The 25,118-nt window shown below is 38.4% G+C and overlaps 1 protein-coding gene across 1 annotated transcript in view; it reads right to left on the reverse strand.

The window, feature by feature from the left end:
- Positions 1-25,118, reverse strand: part of igsf9b (immunoglobulin superfamily, member 9b) — a 45,960-nt gene that overhangs the window by 17,904 nt on the left and 2,938 nt on the right. The window contains exons 2-3 of the mRNA XM_082187816.1: positions 15,695-15,789; positions 12,129-12,335 (exon numbers count right to left, since the gene is read on the reverse strand). Of these exons, the coding sequence (XP_082043942.1) occupies positions 12,129-12,335; positions 15,695-15,755 (268 nt within the window). The 5' untranslated portion in view covers positions 15,756-15,789. The remainder of the gene's footprint in view (positions 1-12,128; positions 12,336-15,694; positions 15,790-25,118) is intronic.

Below are 25,118 nucleotides of genomic sequence, written 5' to 3' on the forward strand. Positions count from 1 at the left end.
GCCAAAGTCTGCAATCAAAAGCCAGAGATTTCAGAATGAACTCAACAAAGGATCTGAGCTGCTATCCACATTTATTTTATAGCTCTTTCTTTAATGTTGCTGTATGACAACTACTGACCTAAAATAAAATATTAAAATAGACAAAAATGACAAATAAATGAAAAAAGCACAAAAAAATAGGAATTTTTGGAAGAAACATCTAGAAACATCCGTTCAAAGGTTTGGGGTTTTTACGACTTTTTAAATGTTTTTGAAAGAAGTTTCTTATTTGATCAAAAGTACAGTACTATTCGAGGTAATTTTATACTGTTTACTGTCTATTTGAATTTTAAAATGTAATTTATTCCTGTGATCAAAGCTGAATTTTCAGAAATCATTCTAATATGATTTTTTGCTGCTTAAGAAACATTTACGATTATAATCAATGTTGAAAACAGTTGTGCTTTTTCATATTTTTTTGTGGAAACTGATGCATTTCAGTATTCTTTGATGAATAGTACAAAAGAACAGCATTTATATTTTTTTACTGTCACTTTTGTTCAATTTAATGCATCCTTGCAAAAAACCCTGTTGAACAGTAGTGTAACCGAGACTCTATTAAGTCCGAAAAAGAGCAACCTCTGAGCAATAACAAAAGCAATCCTGACTTCTAAACACAGGGTCATTTCCTCAGCAGGTGACGGCTCCACTGAACACGAACAGTATAACAATCAATCAAGCAAAATTCACCGCCTGAGGGGTTATTTTTTCAAACCCACCACACAGTATAAACGGCTAACTATGACTAACAATTAAGCCCGGTCTAATCTCAGAGCTGCTGCTGTGGGGAGTGTTTGAGATTTTGCACAGATAATAATTGACTGATCTCATCCTTCAGAAGCGCTCTTTTCACAGAGCAGCAGCCGGTGTGTGTGTTTACTGTCATTAAAGGTTCCTCTGATCCGGGGTCAGAGGGGGAGGGTGGTTATTAAAGCAGGAGACCGGGGTAAAACAGGGTGTATCTATGACAGCAGGTGTGGTGGATGTTCCACAAATATATGTGACCATCTCTCTCTCTCAAAAACTAAACAAATAAATCTTCCTGCAATGTCCAGTTCCTTTGGCTGAATATGGAACTATGGGGAAAACAAACACCAAATGGACTTGCATGCATTCAATTAAACATTGAACAAATTTATATGCGCGCACACACACACACACACACACACACACACGCACACACATGTCTGGTTCACTATCTTTGTGGGGACTCTCCATAGACTTAATGGTTTTTATACTGTACAAACTGTATATTCTATCTCCTTACACTAACCCTACCCCTAACCCTACCCATCACAGAAAACTTTCTGCATTTTTACAATTTCAAAAAAATTTAACCCATTTCCCTCATGGGGACCGGACCGCTGGCTGGTCCCCACAATGGAGGTGATCTCAGGTTTTACTATCCTTCTTTACTATCCTTGTGGGGACATTTGGTTCCCACAATGTAATATAAACCCAAAGCACACACACACACACACACATTGTTTGTGTGATTATCAACCACACATGACGTGTAAGCAAAGTGGAATGCTGCTATTGGACACTGAACTCTTTCCCGCCACGGAGTGTTTGTCCATCAATGAGAACAGAATGGAATGCCCCCCCCCCCTCCCTTAATTCTCTCATGTTGCCATAGCGATGAAAACATGGGGTGGGAGTTTGGATTTGAATTCAGTTGCCGTCGAAACCCAAAGGGGCAAAAACACAGGGAGGGAGGGGCAGGTCACGGGGAAACGTTTGTGCTTTGATTTTGAAAAATTACATGTAGGGTTGGAGGAAAAAAAAGAAGAAAAAACGGTTTGATTTGAGTGGATAAAAGGGTAGAGAATCGGGTGAGACTGAATTACGGAAAGAGAGAGAGAGAGAGAGAGAGAGAGGGAGGAAAAAAATGTTTTTATTTGAACTGAGACAATAGCTCGGACTGAGTGACAGATGCAGGTCTGTTGGGTTAAATGTGTAATTCAGCATCGCTTCGTACTCACAGTCCTTTAAAAAAAGCAAAACACGTGACAAAAATAATAAGTGCATAAAATCGAACGCAATTGCTAGTCCCACTGTCATGATGTCACGGAGACAAACATTACACATCTCTACAGGAATGGGCTCTTAATGACCCCACAGGGCAAGTTATTTATGAACAAAAATTGAATTACTGTTGCAAGTGTATAACATGAATTCCAAAGAAGGTCCTTCTGGATCAATGATGAACCCTCAACAGCCAATGAGCACTCGGTGACCTTTGACCCCCTCCAACCCCATCATTTTCCTCCAGACGCGTCCATCATTCCGCACGGGTCAATACTGACATGATGGCCGGTCACCAGGACCCCTGCGACCAATCACAGCCTGCGGATTCCAGACATGCGGGAACAAAGCAAAATGCATTTTCTCGCACTTTCATCTTCCTGTCGCACACGATCTACAGCATTCCTTGTTTTGTCTGATTGATAGTTTATACGTTTTTAGCAAAAGGCCTTTTAGTATGATTCTAAAAACACACCTTCAGGTTGTGGTACACATGTCTTTTTGTCCATATAAAAATTAGCATCTGCAGTAAATTGCACATTTTTGCTCAGTTTGGGACTGAGGTGCATGAGCTCCATATTCTCACTATATCATACTATATGAGCCATAAAAGACTGATGTATCAATTATGATACACACACACACACAAAAAAAAAAAAATGCAAAAGTATATATTATCTTGTAAACTCTCCAATTTTGCAAAAAAAATATTTTTCTCACATTTATTTCATGCCAGGCTGCCCTGCCATGCATTTTACTTTCCAGCCATTCCTCTATTCTCTAGTCATTTTGCTTTCCTTTATATGTTAAGGTTAAGGTTCAGGTATACTTTATTGTCCCAAAGGGAAATTTGTCTTGGGTTCAAAAATACAAACACTGCATCACATAAAACTTATAGTAAAATAACACACAAATTAGAAAGAAAGGATGAAAAAAACCCCAAAACGATTGAAATATGTCCCATATAAATCCAATTATTCACTATAAATCCAAGTACAAAAGCTCTATATCATTTGCAATTCTGCTGTAAAATCACAATAATGCATGACCCTGAGTGGCTTATTGCTTTATTTAAATGTTTTCCCACCTCTTCCTACCCATGTGACATCTACCTCCATCACTTTAGGCCAGAGACACTGAGTTTTGGAAGGTCTAGGTGAAGCTGATTGGAGGGTAATATGCGAGACTCATATGAGCAGCAGTCAGGATCTTTCCCTGCGGGGGGTTCGTGCGCCTGCCAAAAGATCTTCTCCACGTGGTGCTGGGATTCTGACATTGCCTTTTCAAAAACCCCTGGCCCTGAACTCCCTCGACATACAGGACTAAAACTCACTCCGGGGTATTTTGGGCCATGTTTCGACTCCTTTGAAAACTGTTGGATGAGTCATTTTTCAACGACAAGAGAGAATGTTCTGGTATGAACCTAAAGCGAACAGTGGGAAAAATCATTGGCCACCCCACTGACCTAAACCCAACCAAGATTTTTTTTGTTTAAATTAGAATAATAATTCAACGTCTATACACCAAACACTTTGCTTTAAAATATCAAAGAGCAACAAGCACGTCTTGGTTTAGAATTCTCTCAAACCCTATCAATTAAAGGTGTAATTCATTTATTTTTTACAAAATGTATATTTTTTCTTTAAAAAATAAAAAAATAAAATGGTAAACAGTTCTGTTTGTACCTGCTTGCTCCCATCTTTGCTTACAGGTGCTCAGTTCTGGGTACATAAGGTTTTGAGCCAATCCCCTGAGCTGTAAATGTCATGTGACTATACATCATGACAACACTGATTGGCTGATAGCAACACAAAAACACAAGAGTCCCAAATCATTCGCTAGTGACTATCCTGAGCTTTGATGTGAAAGTCCATTACACACATTTAAGAGCTTCAAAATAATAACAATAATATTAATTATAATAATAAAATGAGATAAAATAAATTAAAATGAACAAATCAATAAAAATAAAATATAAATGATATATATATATATATATATATACACACACACACATACATACATATACATATATATACATTATATATATATATATATATAACATTTTGAATATTACAAAAATATATATATAAAGTATAATAAATTAAGATAAAATATAATATAAAATAAAAAATAAGATAAGATAAAAAAAATAATAATAAAATATAATAAAATATAAAATAATATATACCATAATATTAAATAAAAATAAAATAAATAAAATAAATAAAATAAAATAAAATAAATAAAATAAAATAAAATAAAATAAAATAAAATAAAATAAAATAAAATAAAATAAAATAAAATAAAATAAAATAAAATAAAATAAAATAAAATAAAATAAAATGCGTAGTTATAACATCTACCACCAGCCAAACCCCGATTCCCTTGGTGCCACCCTAATATTTCCACAGTCCCATCTGGCCACCCCATTAAAAATCTCCCTGAGGCGACACCGCCAGTGATTCGCTCACTGCGGGTGGCCTCTTCCGCTGTCCGGCTGTGGAAAGCAAACATGGAGCGTTTGGTTTAGTTTAGCCTACTCTATCTTTTCCCATATTGTTTTGTTCGGGCTGATCTTTTCCATCCCTCGGTGCTAAACCCCTCTATTGTCTGTGGCCAACGGAAAGCCATGTGATTGTTGCAGCTGCACATCTCGTCACATCCGTGAATGCGGCCATGCACAGACTGCCTGAACGTGTCACAAAATAACACACGGCACCTATGGAGAAAGATGGATTCTATTGAGAAAGGCCTTGAACTTGTTTTTCTTTGTTCCACCCTGTGTGAGTTGAAGGATGACAGGGCCGTAATGCATTATGGGACGTGTTTTGATTTGAATACAATCACAGATCTGGGGGGGGTGTGTGTGAATGAATCCCCGGCCCTATCAGCTTTTAACCCCCTTTCGTTGAAACACCCCCCCTTCGACCACTATAATCGCTTGAACCCTCTATGAATAGCTCTTTGTCATGGGATAGATTACAGTTAACGTTGTCCTTGTTGCTCTCCGTCTGGCAGGCTTACGGCTTCGTCCCACAGATCAGACCGAGGTACAGACACACGGGCTAATGCTTGTGCCCCGAAGGCACGGATCAATAGAGCAAACGTTTTACTGCCACCAAGTTCAACCAGCTATTTCTAAATGACCTGCAGGGATTATTGGGAAACCCTTTAAATGGATCTAGATGTCAGTCAGTGACAAATAACACTGGACTGAGTGATCCTGAGCTTTGGAATGTCTTAATGTTCATGTGGAAGTAAATGATTGGCTCGACTATAATCCATGTAAAAGTTCAAACAAAAGTGCAAACATTTCAGCTGAGCCGATATCTCAGCTGATACCAAAATTAATGATACCAATCATTTATGTTACTATGGTCTAACTCAGGTTAACTCCACCCTATAATATCCTATTAGCTCAAAACTACAATATCCTATTAGCTCAAAACTACTAAAACTAACTTCATCACTGCAGTTTTTTAATGGCTTTGAAAGAAGTCTTTTTGAAAACATTTTTAAAATGTAATTTATTCCTGTGATCAAAGCTGAACTTTCAGCATCATTACTCCAGTCTTCAGTGTCACATGATCCTTCAGAAATCATTCTAATCTGCTGATTTGCTGCTCAAGAAACATTTCTGATTATTATCAATGTTGATCAAGAATTCATTGATGAAAAAGAACAGCACTTATTTGAAATAGACATCTTTTGTAAGAATATGCCTTAATAAAAAAAAAATATATATACATATTTAATGCATCCTTGCTTAATAAAAGTATTCATTTGTTTAAAAAAAAAAAATCGTACTGATTCGAAACTTTTGAAAAGTAGCTTAAATTACATAATACTGCATATACTTATGGTTAGAAAAAGATGGTTTACACTACAAGGCTTTAGCATAATGGTTAGAAGTTAATTAAATTAATAGCAATTCATGACTTTTGCCAATAAAATCTTCTCCAGTCAGGTGATTTTATTCTACTGGTACTTTTAATGCATGACGTCCACTTCCAGTCACCCATAAGCAGTTTCCGCAGTTAAAAACAGGTATAAAACAGGTATTGTGGAGAAGGAACCCAGTTTGACGATCCCAATACCACAGACATGCGATGTAAAATTGGTCTGATCTGGTTCCTTGATGCCCTAGATTAAACCCACGTCTTTGTGTGAGGCAGTCCTTCTTCTTCTAAGACTCTGGGAACATGATATCTCTAGTTTCTTTGCTCTTTTTACAAGAGGACAACACCTGTTGTCTCTGAGCAGAAAGACAGGTTTCAGGGTAAACTCAAAGTCTTCCTTCTACGTTTTTTTGCCATTGTTTCCTTCTTGACTGATTAAACACAAGTTACCTAGACTTCAGTTGAGGAATGTAAGAAATGTGAAACCAAAACCAGTGGCAAACCCATAGGTCAAGCAAAGGTAACGTGACATTGCCTTTGAATAGATCTGGCGATGAAAGAGTATATCGGAGAATGGCGGATGAGTTGGGGGAGGGGACGTGGTGAATGAGGGGACTGACCACTGCATGTCGTATACATGACAGATTTGGGAAATTAACCCGCTTCCAAATGATGTCTTCTTCCAATTGAGTAGGCTATGCTTCTGGCTTAAGCATGAATTGTGAACATGCCAGTTTTAATGTGCGTAAGCATTACAATTATTCAGATTTGTTGCTTTTAGTTTAGTTAATTTTAGCTGAACAATCCAAAATGATCAGTGAGGACACGCATGCACTTATATTTTGTGCACTTTCCCAGATTGCATAAAAGTAAATATAAATAAAGGAGCACTGCATCCCACAGACAGAGGGAGTAGCTTTATCACACTGCTCTCCCTCGGGGGGCTCTTTCCCTAATTATGAGGTAGGAAATGCGGGCACGTTTGATCAGCTCTTCTTAGACTAACGGCTCTTGACAGAACAGGCCGAGCGTTCAAGATCCACACCACACATGCTGAACTCTGCTCTGCACATCTCCATCCAGCTGTTCACAAAGAGACGGCATGAAACGCCATTCACAACACATTAAGCGTGCGTAATGAAGCATATCTACAAGAGTAACAGAATATTCAGCTGGAAATAAACATGCTAGGCAAACATTAAGGTTGGCGAACAAACCACCCAGCGACAAGCAATTTGTCCACACCAGATTACAACTACAAGACGCAACAAAATCAATCAAAAATCACAGCCAATCCGAAGACCGCGTGGGCGGAGTCTCTCTGCAAGCGCCGTGGATAAACAACAAAATGGATAAGCACACAATTTTAAGATTATTAAAAATACATACTGAGTGGCTGAAACAATCTTTGTCAGTTCACAGTTTGAATGTCCTTTTTTCCAATTTATTTTCAAGATCCGAAGTGAATTATCCATTGATGCTTTCAGTATGGCTTTAAAAGGTCACACAAAATGATATTCAAACCCACAATACATTCTTTTAACATTAAATAAAGCACATAATCAGTACCTGAGATCATCATTGTCATACTTTGTATGTTGTTGTTTCAGCTGCAACGTTGCAGAATTAGAAACCGTTTCTAAAATAGAAACTTCACGTATCGTTGTTGCGGCTGGTTAGGACAAAAACTCTGATTAACATGGAAAAAGTTACCGTTTATTGCAACATGACGCATCTGGATAGGACACAGTATTACATTTATTGACCCAAGCCGAAAATTTGATGGCGGTTTTGACTTGGACCAATCAGAATCCAACCTTGTAACCACATAGAGAAGTGTACCTAAAAACTATACAGAACACCATTCACGTCCGTGTAATAATTATAAATGGGAAAACCATTCTACTTAAACACCCATTAAGCTGATCTGCATGAGTTATTCTGGTATTTTTACGAGCAAGTTTGTTACGCAACTTGTCATGGAAACATTGACAGATGCTTCTCATGAGCCTTGACTAAAGTGAACGGAGATGTGGAAAGACCTAAAATAAAACAAGGATGGTTCTCCTTCCTTCAAGAGGGTTTCGTGGGCGATGTGCCACAGCTGTTGCCTGTTGCCGTCCCAGCCTCTCTGACCCAAACCGAGACCTGATCAAAGTGGTCGAAACGCCCAAGAATGCAATTAGCTCTCATGCTAATTTAAAATACAGCAAATGTCTTATCCACTGATTGGACACTTCAATGTGGCCCTTTCTCTGATGCATGATGAACTCAAAACACTTGGATTTGGAGGAAGTGCACAAGAGATGCAATGAATATAAACAATGACTAAAGTACAAATAAAAAGTTAAAAAGTGGTCTAAATTAACAGATAATTAACATCTAAGATGTACCAGACTCATGCACTAAAGGGTTCAAGCCAAAAAGTGCAAGAGGCTGTGCATTAGTGATTCATGCACTTAAGAAAAAATGTGACATGGCATACCTTAAACGTGGTAATGTGATATAAGTTGATCAAGATGGTAAGTTGACTCTAAACTCAACTGATGTAGCCTGGGAAAACCCAGACAACTTCCGGCAAATTTAGATTTGCTCTGCAAGTAGTCCAGCAAAGAGCTCATTCAAGCCCATTTCTAATCCCTCGAAATCGTGGCACCAATCAGAAACGTTGGGGCGGGCTTTACATGATGACGATCGCTCTGATTGGTTTTAGGTTTATCCAATTGCGCAGGCCAGGCGCAGCAACTTTTAAATGCATTATTATATTAAAATTGCAAACACATGAGGACAGTCTCCATGAAAGACCCACTGGCAGATGAACGTGCTGCTACATTTCTCTCCGAAACGGTAGGAAATTAAATTAGATTTAATAGAGGATTTTAACTGTGACAAGATGATTGACAGGGCAGTTTACGTGACAGGATGCACGCGACAGATCCGTCCGATAAAGATGACCAAGTAGTATGTCCCAAAGCTTGCCTACTTTTTTGCTACACGTTCAAAAGTAAATACCTTTTCTTCACAAAAAGAGTACATACTTTTATGGCATAGTGTAACTTAGGCGAATTGGGACGCAGCATATGGCTTTACACGATGACGATCGCTCTGATTGGTTTTAGGTCTATCCAATTGTGCCCAGAGGCATTTGAGCGACATCCGTTGGTGACGCCCCTTTGGAAATGAGTTATTAATGAAGCTTTGCCAGACCATAACTCAGTTACTACTGAGAATGGTCTGGTTTTACCCAAGCTACAACTGATGTGCATTGCTCATCCAATTATATTTTGGAGTCAGAAAGATCCAATTTGAATTGTAAAACCTGGTGTAAAACTACACTTTCATTTGATGTGTGCACACCTACACACTTCTGATAAAACCATGATACTTTTAATCCAGTATATTTAAAGACGTGAGCAGATCAGGTTTCAACTTGCCGTCCGTGTTGTGACGCGGTTTGGGAAACTTACATCCTTTTAATTTGAGAGTGGAGATGCATCAGATTCAAAGCCATGATATGCTTCATCTGTTGCCAGCGTACTCTGACACTGGGATGAAATTAAACACAGATGCAGCTTAGAGAACGGGGAAAGAAGAGGCGATTCTTTGACGTTCCTTCCTCATTATTGACTATGTTTTGTCAATATTTGTTTTATCGAGAGGTAAACAGTTCTTCCCCATTCTCTCTTTAACCCATGACTCATTATCTAAACACCACAGAACAAATCTTAATTGATTTTGCATTAGTTTCCTCTAGTGTGCCGACAGACGCGAGAGCCACATCTGAGAACCACATGCTCCTCCTGACAATCACAGCAGATCCCACTGGGAAAACATGGACATTTACATTTGCTTCCAACCAATTCAAGTGGAAACCAGAACTGATGTCAATCCTCTTGGAAAAAACACTATGGTGGTGCTATCTGTATAAATCCAATATCCCCAACACCTTCCATCTCTTCTTAAATCAATCCTGCTGAAAAACAATTTTCTCTCTTACTGGGTCAAACCCATCGGATCCGAGAGGAGACACGCGGCCCCTAACCAGCGCGCTGCAGTTTAACCCCAATGTTCTTAATCCCGGGTCCCGCTCAATACCCACAACCCCCACGGGCCGTAACGTCTGAGCACCCCCTCCTTCCCTCTTCTCCCTCCAGCATCTGCACCCGAACACAGACACACACTCTACATAATTACAGGGCACTTGTTTGGGTGGGTCATTTATATGTGGATATTCGTTTAACAACACAATGCCCCTCCCCCTTCAATAAATTCCAGAGCACGACCCCTCCTTCACGTGCACTGGGGCAAACGGCTGCGTTTACACCGCCAAGCACCTCTCCGGGAACGAGTAAAGCACCCAAACAGCCTTGAAAGTCGTTTCAAGGGAGCTCTTGGTGAATTGCCCAGGAAATCAGCCTTTTGCAGGCCTTGTGTCAGAACCTTTTGGAGAAACAACAACAGGAACTATCGTGGGCTATTGAGTGGATAAAGCGTGTGGATGTGGCCCCCAGAGTCTAAACAAGTGCTTGTAAAACAGAGAACTATACGTCTAAAGAACCCAATAGTCTCTCTGAACAATAGCAATAACAGCTTTCAGTAACCCAGCGACAAGCCTCTAAAATCCAGCTGGCATCTGAGAAGTTTCCAGAAAAATTAGGCTTCTTATATATATATATATATATATATATATATATATATATATATATATATATATAGGTATATATTATAACATTTAAAATGCACCCAAATATAAAATTTGGGTTACACTTTATTTTAAGGTGTTGTTGTTACAATTAGACATTTAAGTACTGAGTAATATTAAAGTAACTACATGTACTTACTATAGGGTTAGGGTAGGATTAGGGTTAGTTGCATGTAATTATACATAATTTATAGTTATTACTATAGTAACTACATGTAACATAATATGTAACAATGACACTGTAATAGGGTGACCAGACGTCCCGAAAAATTCGGGACAGTCCCGAAATCTAAACTGTTGTCCCGAATCCCGAATCTGGCCCTAATTGTCCCGAAAATTATACTAAAGCAAAATCTTGAGTAGTTATTGTCTGATAAACATTAAAAACTGTCTGCGGAGGTTGAGGCCGGCGAAACTGGCTGCGTGGCGTGTCCGTTTTTATTTCGGCTCCCCTGTTAACAGGTTAGAGCTTGCACACTGTCACTGCCTGCGTGACACGCGCGTCTCAGGCGCGCCTCGAGCCGCGCGGAAAACGCGTGCATGCTATAAATAGAACCGACGCCTATTTTTCACGCGACACGCAAGCGTGTTGGAAGCGTTTCCAGGCAAAATAGAATAGGAAAAGATGTTTGTATGTCATTTTGACATGAAAACATATTAATAAATGACATTTTGATGTTTGAAAGTTTAAGTTTTTACATAAATGCAGATAAATGTAATAAAAAAATATATATGATCGATTTTCAAATATTGCACCTGTCAATACAGAACGAAATATTCTGTAGCCTACTTTGCCTATTATTAGAGCGCAAGTTGCTGCGGCCGCGAGGACAAAATACTTCACAACACAATTATCTCGTTATTTTCGTTTAAGCTTATTAGCGTTAGGCTATACTGAAAGGTATGATTTACGCACTGTTACTTACAACAGTCATTGTTTTGTGGCAGACTAAAGAATAATGACAGACTGTTGATCTTTGAATAAAAATATGTTTGGTTCAGGTTTGAAATTCATTATCTTTTATTATAGGCTATACGCAGTCTAATATCATAGAAGCCCCACATCCCGTCACCCCAGACCCCAGACCCATAGACCCCCATATATTATTACTACTACTTTATTACATTTTTGGTTTTAATCAAACTTTTTGTGTTGTGCAGCCCTACAAACAAGCACAGCAAACCGAAAGCTTTTTTATTTCATTTTAATTTACTACTACTACTTTAATTAACATTTTTATTAGAAAAAACGCAATTGGATTTTTTCCCCTCCAAATCGTGCCATTAATATGGCACGTATTTGACATTAATATAATGAAATCATAAACACATCACAGTGAGCTTCAGAGACAAAGCACATAAAATCCAAACTCATAAAAGTCTAGCGGCAGCATCACTTCCAGTCGCTCTCCTGCAGGATTAATGGAAAACTGATTAATGTGTAAGGTGACACTCACCTTTGTAGTTGGGATGCACTCGTGGAGTGTATCCGCCGAATTTGATGAGGATGGGGACGTTGTATCCCAGCCGGACCCACTCCACCACATGTAAGGGAAAGAGATTTGGAGTGGTGGCCCCTTCTGATGGAGGAGTCAGACTGCAGTCCAGCTCAGCAAAACCCCCGACCCTTCCCCGGACCACCGATCCAGTGCTCAGAGAAGGACCTGTGGAACACAACCATACACACGTCAACTCATTCTGCACAACTCAAATATTCCCCGATAGTCCAACCGATTTATGCTGGATAGTCCTGGTTTAGTGCCATTTCAAACCATTTAGGCTGGTTAAGGCAGGTCTAGATTCATTTATGCTGGTTAATTGGGATTTTGTGCTGCTCCAGACTGATGTTGGTTTAGAGCTGGTCCAGATGGATGTATGCACGTTAGCACTGGTCTAGACTGATTTATGCTGGTTAGCTGTGGTTAAGAGCTGGTCCAGATAGATTTTAGCTGACTAGAGCTGGTCAGCAGTGGTTTTGGGCTGGTCCAGATGGATTTTTGAGAGTTAACGCTGGTCTAGAATCCTTATGCTGGTTAGCGGTAGATTTGAGCTGGTCCAAACTGGTTTGTACTGTTTTAGACCTGGTCCAGATGGATTTCTGCTGGTTAGTGCTGGTCAGCAGTGGTTTTGGGCTGGTCCAGATGGATTTTTGCTGGTCAGTGCTGGTCTAGACTGATTTATGCTGGTTAGCATTGGTTTTGAGCTGGTCCAGATGGATTTTTGCTGGTCAGTGCTGGTCTAGACTGATTTATGCTGGTTAGCTGTGGTTTAGAGCTGGTCCAGACTGATTTATGCTGGTTAGCATTGGTTTTAAGCTGGTCCAGACTGATTTATTCTGGTTAGCATTGGTTTTGAGCTGGTCCAGACCGATTTATTCTGCTTAGGAGATGGTTCAGATGGATTTCTGCTGCTTAGCACTGGTCTATTCTGAGTTATGCTAGTTAGCTGTGGTTTAGAGCTGGTCCAGTTAGATTTTTGATGGTCAGTGCTGGTCTAGACTGATTTATACTGTTTAACATTGGTTTTGAGCTGGTCCAGACTGCTTTATTCTGGTTAGGAGCTGGTGCAGATGGATTTCTGCTGCTTAGCACTGGTCTATACTGATTTATGCTGGTAAACGATGGGCTTGAGCTAGTCCACATGGATTTATTCTGGTTAACGCTGGTCTAGAATCCTTATGCTGGTTAGCGGTAGATTTGAGCTGGTCCAAACTGGTTTATACTGTTTTAGACCTGGTCCAGATGGATTTCTGCTGGTCAGTGCTGGTCAGCAGTGGTTTTGGGCTGGTCAAGATGGTGAAGAGCATAGGTGTGCTGAGAATGTTAGTCAGCAAAGCTTAGCTGGTTGTGTTGACCATTATACCGGTCTTTTCAGCAGGGAGAGAAGTGGATACAGCTCAAACAAGGAACTTATTTTGAAGACTAATGCAATTCAGAAACACAATTAAACATGTGATCCTTCCGATGCTTTTTAGGATAAATTAATTTAGTTCTTCTTAAAATAGTCAGTAGAAACAACACACCACAAGGAACAAACAACAGACACACTGCATTTGCCGCCTGCCATGTGTTTTCTGTTTGTGCTCAAAGCACATAGATCAAACCCCAAGGGTGGAAGCCTCCAATATTTGTCATTGGAGGCAAGTACTGCATTTACAGTATGTACTCAATGATAAAACCAGCAGTTCTGATGTCCTGGAGAAAGCAATAGACAGGACGCAGACAGGAACAAGAGCCAAAAGGAGAATGTGAGATGGAAAATGAGAGCGTGACTGAGAAAAACAAGACACAAAAGAGAAGCAGGAGGGTGATGTCACAAAAACACACACTAAAGCGGGGCGAATGCAGATTAAGGGGGGGTGGGGGTGCAGGGGAGATGACATGCATGTAAATTAACGTACAGCATGTTAATATGAAGAACGTCTGTGACACTTTCTCCCAATGGGACAGACAAAGACAGCCTCATTAGGCTGAAACTCACAGGAGAAATAATATATAAATCCAGGTTGATTACATAATTATTTCAAAAATTATTAATAATAATAATAAATATATGTAGATAAAACATCTAAATAAAATCTATGATAATAATAATATAATATATGATTTATATTACTACATAAATCATTTTTAAATATGTTTTCTTGATAAGAACATGTACCGCCAAAATCTCATTCTCATTACCTTACAATACTGAACACCATCCTGTACATTAAACATAAGTACAACAAATGCCAACATAATGTATTATTACGACTGTACTTTACAAATACAACACATAGTATATAAATAGTTTAGCTTTTTAAAAAAAATTTTTTATTATGGTAATGATAATTTGGAGGGGAAATTGTCTCAATGCAAAAATAAATAAATAAATAAATAAATAAATAAATGGTCCTAAGAAAACATTTCACTTCCTTATGGGTGAAATGTGGCCTGGACATTTTTGTGAGATCCCCCCCCATTTACACGCTAGACTGTGAGAGGTGTCAGTATGTAGACCCTCAAATTCACACGATGCAAATGCATTTGGGCAGTTTTGCACCCCGGTCACCCTCCCTTGTCCATGCATCTCGTCTCGCCTGCGATTAGCAGTAATCTCTCAAAGATGACGCTCTCTGAAAGAACCACAACCTCCCCAACCCTGCCTCTGTCCCGAGAGCCCCTGGGGCGCACACATGGCCAGCCATCCCTAAGACTCACACACCCCGTGCCTCGAGAGAAGGGAAATCTAAATCCCAGATTGATCTAAATCCGGATTTGCAGATTTCATTTTTTTTACAGAGAGGATTTGATCCCTCTTCCCCCCCCAAATGTTTGGGGTGTTTGCTCCTAAATACCAGCTCAAACACACCACAAGCGCTCTCGCTGGCCCTGGGACAGGTTTTTGTGCCATAAGGAACATAGAGGGTCGCCTGTTCGTTAACGAACGGGAATTAACCCCTCCGCCAAACGTGTTCTGAGAGTAAACAGGCTGAACTTAACCTCTGGTGTGCTGTGATATTCTGGTCATGTCTACACCAGCAGAAGGATCACGAAGAGAGAGAAAACAGACACAAATGGACGGATAACAGATGGTGTGATTGATAGTGAGGATGGAGAAAGCTTGAAAAAAAACTCAATGATGAAAGAGGCAAAAGAACAGCGTTCATTTACAGTGGAGCAGCGACTGTAAATTCAACACTTGCTAGAATAATTGACTAAAGTAAATATAATGTAACTTTTTAGGACCTAAAAAGTATTTGAACAGTTGTGATATACATTGAAAAAAGTCACTGGATTCCATAAAATATTAAAACAAGTGTAATTTATTATAAAGACATTCTTTAACTCTTCAAATGTCAAAACATGTTGATTAAAAAAAATTAAGCCATTATGAATGTTAAGTTAGTGAAGAGATGCAGCATTTGAGACATGCACAAACAGACGCTTGTTCTAATGCAATGACATTAACACATTTAAGTGAATAAAGTGTCCAAATACTGTGATTTTGGACTGAGTGTAGAGGCGGCAGATGTACTTACACAGTAAAAAGAGGGCGGCCGCGACGGTGACATTCAGAAGCCAGAGTTTCTTCTGTACCATGGTAAACTCTCACATACCATCACACATACCCCACCTGAAACACAAAGACACACACGGAAGTCAGTCCTGAGAAAACTCTGTCAGCTCTCCATTGTGATAAGACGACATGAGGAATATTTTATGGTTAAGCATGTTATGTTCTTTACACATTTAATTCATTACAACACATCTCACGTTATCCGTTAAAACCCCTTTCGCGCCAAAGATCACAGACGGCCCCAGATTATTGTTGTTCAACATTCATTACTCGTTAAAACATCACACTCTTACTTGATCTGGACAAAATGAGCATCATTAGAAAGGTTTAAGACTATTCGATATTTGACCACTGTCTATGATTAAACTGGTTTGCAGTGGCATTCATTTCTTAATTTATGCCAGGAGTGCAAAATAATTCATATTATTTTAACTACAGGCTATGTAGAATGTAGGACTATATGTAGAATTCAGAAAACCTTGTTATTAGCGACACCGGTGGTCGTTAAGTGAACTGCAGTCAACAACTTACTGCTCGTACTCGCACTCGTACAAGAAACTGAATGTGATTCAAGGCCTTTTCGTTAAAGAAGTTCTTTTCGTTCACTGATATACTTTTAGCGAACACCCAGACGCCGTCCACGCTGCTGAGATCGACGTTTAGATGAATATGCAAATATGTGCTGCACGCTTTCATCTCAATAACAAAACACAACAAAAATGTCAGCGGTGAGAAAACAGCAGTAAAGAAAGCAAATCGTAGCGATATGGATATGTTTGCACCAGCTCTGCAATTCATGTTGAGAGATGAGGTCATTAAAATTACACTGTTATGATAGTTTGATTATAAAGTCTATTTATAGAATATATAGATCTGGCTATGTGAGACTATAGTTTGAATGAATCCCTTTTCTTTGCATGACACATTGACATGACAGTACAGAATAGCTCTTTCTGCATTATCCTGAACATTGTATAAGCATTTATGTCATGCGTCATAAATTTGGGTGTATTCCTCACACAAGAAGAGTTGTGGACTATAATTATGGTGCTTTTTTGTCAATTAAGAGCTTGGTTTTCATATTTAGTCGACCTGTTTTTTCTTTTATGTATATGTGAGTGCATGAAGAGTTACATGGCATAATGCAATACTAAGAGCTGCATGAGCAACACTAATGTTTGTTTTCAATTTTTTTTGTAAAAACCCTTTTAATTGCAGAGATTCAAAACGTTTCATCTGAAAGTACAGACGACCATCATGAAATCTCTTTGTTGTCTCGAACATCACCCGCCAGTGATCCAGAAAGCAAACACCCGTGGCTTACAATAATCAACTCTCCACTCCATTCAATATTTCTCTTCAGTATTGTGGAGGAGTTTCCTTGCAAAGTGCCTGGAAATGAAAGCAGAGGTTGGTTTAATACAGCGCTGGCAAACATCCACTCGTATGATTGAGCACCCGAGAGCAGCAAAATCTCCCCAACCCGTCTCCCACGTCGACCATTCAAAGCCACTAATACCGGCTTATTACTTTAAGTTAATTAAAGCTAAAGATGGAGGGGGAGGCTATTTTAGGAAGGCATGCGCAATGGCAAAAAGCATGCAAACGTGTTTTGGTTGGTTTTGTGTTGCTGCACACATTTATTTAAGAGAATTCAACAAATAAAATTTAAGGAACACATAAGGATCTGTTTCATAAAGTTAACAGGTTTGGCGGCTACATTCTGTCTGGTTCAAGCAAACGTCAAGCTCGTCAAATTTCATGAGAGGGAATTCAAATCTCTCATCTCCATTTTTTCCAGCCCAAATCACAAGACAGATTTCTACAACGCAGTGGAAAGTTATTGGCTGAACAGTCTCAGAACCACCACAGGTATGAAATAAACCCCACACTTATGCTGTTTCCACTTCAATATATCCTACATTTGGACATTTTAGACTGTGAAAATGCTTTTGGGGTCTAGAAAAATATGCTTTTTATAAGGGGAAGTGTATATTTTGTTGCTTTTAAAATATTCTCTCCTATCCCATGTTAACAAGTAGCACAAACGGTGCAGGATGAGTTACGGCCGTGTTCAAATCATTAACCACGAGTATGAGCAACAGCAAATGCGATGCTTTACTTGGCAAACAGCACTGATCGACTAATTTGGTGTAGGAAAATATTGTACGAGTAAAGTCATGCTGTACATAACCAGTTTGAAGGTGAATTTTTTTTCCATTTCTGCAGGTTACAGCTTTGTTGAAGTCATGTGAACATGTACAGAGATCCAAAAGTCACAATCCCATGTAAAACAAGCCTCAGTTCTGGAGTCAGCGGTTCACTTGCCCGTATAAAAGGCTCAAACAGGGTTCAGGCCACATGAACTGATCTTGAAACCGGCCTTAAGAGGTGCCGGATGAGGGCAGGGCATTGTGTCCCTCCGCATGGAGTCTCTCACCGTCAAGCTGTTGAACAAGGCCTCCTTGTGAAAGTGTCTTTCAGAGAGAGGAGTGCGAGCAGTGAAAGACAGGCAGAGAGCGAAGAGACGTTCTGCACCACAAGACCCCAGGTGTGTCTTACTGCGGCCAAAAGATTTAAACTTTGCAACTTAAGTCAAGAACTTGTGCTCTGTGGTGAGGATGAAACCACATGTTAAGGATTGGGGGGGAATAAATGTCATAATTTAAGAATAAATCATTAAAATCCCATATTGGTTGACCACTTATATGAATTTGTAGAAACACTCACTGTCCCACTGAAAGTCTACAGCCCTGTTATGTGGCGCATACAAAGAGATACGATACTATTCAACAGTGTTGAGACAGTAGGATTTCTTTTGAAAGAAATTAATACTTTTATTTAGAAAGGCAGCATTATATTTATCAAAAGTGAGAGTAAAGAAATGAGAGTAAATGCTTTTCTTTTGGACTTCTCTATTCATCAAAAAACCTGAACAAAATGCATCACTGTTTTCACAATAATATGAAGTAGCACAACCATTTTCAACATTGATAATAATAATAATAATAATAAATATTTCTTGAGCAGCAAATCATCATATTAGAATGATTTATGAAGTATCATGTGACACTGAAGACTGGAGTAATGATGCTGAAAATTCAGGTTTGATCACAGGAATAAATTACATTTTACAATATGATAAAATAGAAAACAGTTATTTTAAATTGTAATAATATTAAACATTTAAAAAATCTTACCGACCCAAAATAGTCTTCAGTTACTCCAGTCTTCAGTGTCACATGATCCTTCAGAAATCATTCTAATAATGATGATTCGATGCTCAAGAAACATTTCTTATTATTATCAATGTAAATCAATGTTGCTTACTATTTAATGCAGTTTTGGAAGGAATCACAAAAATGCAAATGATAAACCAACTTGATACCAGAGCATGTGAGCGGAGCAGTAATATTTCCTCCAAAACGGAGACACATTTCTGAAGATTCCTCTCAGTCCGCTCGCTCAACCCAGAATGCCCTTTGTGTTACTTATTCTTGTTCGAGAATATGTGAAATAAGCAATAGGTCTAAGGTTATGGAGTTACATGAACGTACAGCATCAAAGTTAAGAATGAGAAGAAGCTGAAACAGAGGGAGTGTGGAGAAACAGAGTTAGCAAAGATTTACTTTGTGATATACTCGCAGCAAAGTGCTTTTATGTTCATTGCTTAGGGGTAAGGGGTAAAGTACCTTTATATACTGTTAACGAACATCCCAAAGTATGTAAATATGGTCTGCGCACTTTCCTCTCAATAACAAAATAAACATCGCAAAAATGACAGCGGTGAGAAAACAGTTAAGAAAGCATTTGATCATAGCGATGTGTACATGTTTGTACCAGCTCACATCAGCTCACATCAAGTTTATTTATACCACTTTATACAATATTTCTTTAAAGCCATAAATATCACCTGTTATCTATAAGCCTACTGTTACTGAGATATAAAGAAATCCATTACAAACAGAAAGATGTTCACATGCTCTTCCTGATTCACTCTACTCTCACTGACATTTTCATTTTCTCTCCAAACGAGGCTTTACGACATCTTCAAGAGGAGGAGTGCCTGAAAGTGAAACAGATGCTTAAGACCTAGGGCATGATGGGACGTGCTCTGCAAACCCTCCGATCTTTGATCTTGGCCTTGACTGGCAAGGCTGCTTAATAAAAAGTCTCCGGCACACTATCCGAAGCGAAAACAATCACACTGCCACTTGCTATTTCGTGCTGACCAAGTTAAAGGGGTGGTTGATTATGATTTCACTTTTCACATTTCACTTTATTTTAAAGAAATCGCTTTTTAAGGACTACAACAAACGGCTGGTAGAGACTACACCACATTCCTCCCGGGTTAGTGACATCACCAACCCTAAAATTTACATAAACCCCGCCCCCAGGAACGCGATTTATGCGATTTATGCGTCTCAATTCGCATACTATCCATCCTAAATAGTATTCGAAAATAGAATTAGTACGTCCCAAATCGTAGTATGTTGAAATGAGTGTTCCAAAGATACCCGGATGGTCTACTATTTCCGGTCAGAATCCGAAGTGCAGATCGATGCGCACTATAACGGCTAATATTGCCCACAACCCATCGCACGTTGGACGAGGATTCGGTTAGAACTACAAACACGAGTGAAAAGTGTTAAAAAACTACAGACATGGAGGACGCGCGAGTCCGGCGGTTATGTAGAGAGGTTTAGATAAAGGGGTTTGAGTGATTAATTATCAGTATCTAACCTGACGAAAATGTATTTATTCAATGTTGTCCACATTATATTGCATCTGCAGCGGCATTGTGAACTTTTGTAAAGATACGTTTAGCCATTAACTTTTAAATGCATCATTATATTCAAATTGCAAACACATGAGGAGAGTCTCCGCATGAAAGACCCACGACTGGCAGATCAACGTGCAACTACATTTCTCTCTGAAACGGTAAGAAATTAAATTAGATTGAATGGAGGATTTTAACTGTGACAAGATGATTGACAGGGCAGTTTACGGTGACAGGACGCACGCGACAGATCTGTCCGTTAAGATGAGTAGTATGTCCCAAAGCTTGCCTACTCTTTTGTTACACACTCAAAAGTATGTACTTTTTCTTCACAAAAAGAGTACATACTTTTAGGGCGTAGTATAAGTAGGCGAATTGGGACGCAGCAATGGATTATCAAGACAGAATATGCTAATTTGTGACTAAAAGATAACTACACATAAGCTACATAAATTCATCAACTAACCATTCAGAAATGTTGTCTACATATTGTCACTTCTTCTTTTGAGTCTCTCCATCTTTCTGACTTCGGGTTGAACATAAAAGGCTAAACGTTTTTGAAATTTTCAGTGCGTGTCTGTGTGAGGTAAAAGGACACAAGCTATTGAAGCTCCGCCCCCTGTGCCGGGAGCAGCAGCTCATTTGCATTTAAAGGTACAGATACAAAAAAAGTGCGTTTTTGCTCACCCTCAAAAAGTGACAACTTCAACATGCTATATAAAAATATCTGTGGGGTATTTTGAGCTAAAACTTCACACACACACTCTGGGGACATCAAATACTTATTTTACATCTTTCGAAACGCGAATTATACCACCCCTTTAAGACCTGTTACCATCAGCTTTAGCAGATAACAGACAATCTCAATCTAGCTGGCACACCTCTGGAGTTTCAGGCTGATCTGCTTTGGTAGTTCACAGCCTCAGTCGACATCAAATGAGTCTGACTATGAAAACAATCATTCTGCTAAAGCAAATATATCACTGATGTTTCATTTTACATGCTGGTAAATGTTTTGTTCAGCTTTCACCAGATCAAGTCTGTCATGTCTTCAATTCACTTAAGAGTAACGGCTAAAGCTGTCTGCTGATCGCATTAGCTGTTTGAGTTATCCTCACCATAGGCGGTGCGTCACTCTTAGCTACGCTGGCAGAGGTGTTAGTGTTGGGTGTATATTTCAGAAGTGATGACCTACACGATTCAGAGTATTAAAAGGTGAACTGTGATCAGAAACAGAAGTTTGATCCAACTTGATCAGGGATTCAAAGTCAAATGTGAGGATAACACCTGTTCAGTGTTTACCGTACATCACACAAATGCATTAAAAACACATGCCACAACTACTGAAGCTTTTAATAGAGCACATGAAAAATAATAAAGAAATATGATTATATTAGCCACTGAATCCTAAAGCATATCTCGATTGCACAAAGTTTGATAAAAGTTTTTCCACTTTAAAAGTTATCAAACAACTCAATGCAAGTGTTGTTAAAATAAATACATAAAGATAATATAAATGGAAAAAAAACACATAAAAGTACTAAAATGTATCTAAAATTAAAATAAACTTAAAATACAAAAAAAGAATCCAATTTAAAATAAATAAAAACTGCAATAATATATACAAAAATGATTGCAAAGATATAAAAAAAAATATGAGAAACATGCATTTTCGACTAGACAAAGTAGTGAACTTTTCAAACTCATAACTGCATATTAAAAACTTTTCCTGAAAGCTTCTGCATGGTCAGTTTCAATAGCATATAGGATGCAAACATACAAAAATAAAATCTAATTTAAAATAAATGGAAGAAAAAAGAAAAAAATTTATATATATATATATATATATATAAATTATATATATTACATTTCACAATTTTGTAAAAAAAAAATATGAGCAATATGCATTTGACTAGCAAAAGCAGTCCACTTGTCGAACTTGTAACTGCATTTTTTTTTAAAGCATCACGCAAACACTGAGGAGCATGTGAGAGCAGCTCGTGTGTGTGTGTGTCTGGACTACAGGCAGATGAAAGGTAAAGCACTGTACATCTGCTCTTTAACAGAGTGCACAGCGTGGACAGCTAGTCGCAGAGACAGCCTGATTAGCAGCTGTATTATTCTGCAGATAATCCTGGATGATCCAGGCTGCCATAGGGCCACAGCACAGGTCAAGCAGGATGACCCTGGTCAGAGGAAGGACAGTAAGCCAACAATCTTCCTGTGGCATTACGGTGGCATTTCTAGGGGTGGCTGGATGCTAACGGTGGAAATATCATGCTAACAAATAGAATGTGTGCCATTGCATTCAACAGCCACACATTTCATTTCATAAAATCAATAATAGATGAAAAAAAGTAGAGCTTGACTGATACTGGCTTCAGCTATATCTAGAGAGCAATATGGACAATATAATGGTGCTAATATAATGTAATATAAGTAAATGAGACACATGAAAAAAAAAGAATAATACATCAAAACTTACTGTATAGGACAATAAAACATACTACTATTACATTATAGCATTATAGTACAATTCTAGCATTTAGTAATTTTTTAAAAAATATATATTTTCAGTTTTTATTTTTATTTTTAGTCATTTAGTTTTGTGCCTTTGTCACTTTCTGTTTTTTTAAACATTTTTTGTCAGCTTTTTATTAATTTAGGTACTTCAGCTTTTTAAAATTACATGTAGTTGCCAACAATTCTGCAACATATCTAATTTTAAGTTTTTCATCTAATATTTTATTTTAGCTTTATTTTAATGAAAGAAAATTATTTGTAATGGTTTAAGTTTTAATTAACAATAACAACACTGATGGTAAACACCACACACATTGTCTTCAGAACACAACTTTTTTTTTTTTTTTTTTTATCACTGTAAAATTAATTAAAAAACTTTTTGTGGTTGAGTTTCCCTTGAATACTGTTACTTCCTTCAGGCGACAATATCAAGCTACATTGAGATTGCCGATTTAATCGAAGCTTTAGACAGTGAAACATTTCGTACCTGGATAAGCACCAACTTCCTGTCTCGGTAATCACTTAAACAGTTAATAGGGCCTCATTAGATCTTATTCTCATTTGTACCACCTTTCTCACATTAGCAGCCCTCAGGGAAGGTTGATCCGGATCTGTACCTGCTGTTGAGATACTCAAATACCACAGCAGAATCACATGCATGCTAACAAAAACCAGACCGAACAGTGATGATGATGCTGACATGTGCAGACCAGCCAGTGGCAGTGAAGCGCAACATCTGGGATTGCATGTCTCTTGGCATGAAACAGGTGCAAAATCAGTCAGGAAATATAACTTGATGACATTGTCTGTCTATTAAACACCCGTGGAGCCCTGCTGCCAAACACAGCTCAAGTGGCTTTTTGACTTGGTTCTGCAACAGCTTCAGCTTTGATTTCTCTCCAGAGCAAAGGTGCAATAAAATCACCACCACCACCCAGGTAGATCTGTGAGGAAAACCCCTCAAACCTGGTCTTGTGACTTTCCCATGCATGAACAAGGCATGATCTCTGCAGTATTACCCTGAGCCGCCTCACAATACTTCCATTTATAGATTGCAGTAGCAGTAACGAACATAATCTTCTTCCAAGCTATTCTTTTGCCAGTAATCTGGTTTGTAACTAAATAAAACTAGTTAATCAGGAGTCAATTATAGTGAAGACATTATACGTTTATAAAACATACTATTGATGAAAATAGGGAAAAAAGACATGATTTATTCAGAGTGAAATTTTATACAAATAATGATTATGACACACAGTACTAACTAAATTAAATTAAATAGTCAAAGACAATGTAAGAGAACCTACAAATGAACATGTAATGATGCAACCGTTTATAAGTTGAGTTTGGCCATGCAAAAGTGCCATGATTCCTTTAGCTAAACTGTTGCCAGGGCGTTGCTAGGGTATTCTGAGTTGCATCCTGGTCCATGTTCTTAAGTATGAGGAACCGTGATAGAATGAAACAACCGGGTTCCAGAAGTAAAAGTCCCATTAAAGGGATAGTTCACCCCAAAATAAAAATGTTGTCATCATTACTCACCCTCATGTCAAACCCGTAAGACCCGTATTATGAAGCGACGAGAATACTTTGTGTGTGAAAACAAAACAAAAATAATGACTTTATTCAACAATTTCTACTCTTCTGTGTCAGTCTCTGATGCTGTTCACAAAAAGTATTCTCATCGCTTCATAACATAAGGGTTGAACCACTGTAGTCACATGGTCATGGACAATTTTAACAATGTCTTTACTACCTTTTTGGTCCTTGAAAGTGGTCGTTACATTGCAGTCAGAAAGATGAACAAAAGTCTTATGGGTTTTGAATGACATGAGGGTGAGTAATTAATGACAGAATTTAAATTTTGGGTAAACTATCCCTTTAATATTCTCCATATGGGAATTGATTTTGAATTAATATGAAACCTTTCAAGACAGACCTGCTGTGAGCTACAAGGTTGTCATGCATATAACAATGGTATATGCTTTTGTTGAAGCCATCAACCAACAAAACTGTAACTTTTGTTTTTAAATGAATCGTGTTTCACAGCATGAATTCTGGTGAGAAACTACATCATGATTCT

This window comes from Leuciscus leuciscus, assembly GCF_965113295.1.
Source record: "Leuciscus leuciscus genome assembly, chromosome: 13".
Lineage (NCBI taxonomy): Eukaryota > Metazoa > Chordata > Actinopteri > Cypriniformes > Leuciscidae > Leuciscus > Leuciscus leuciscus.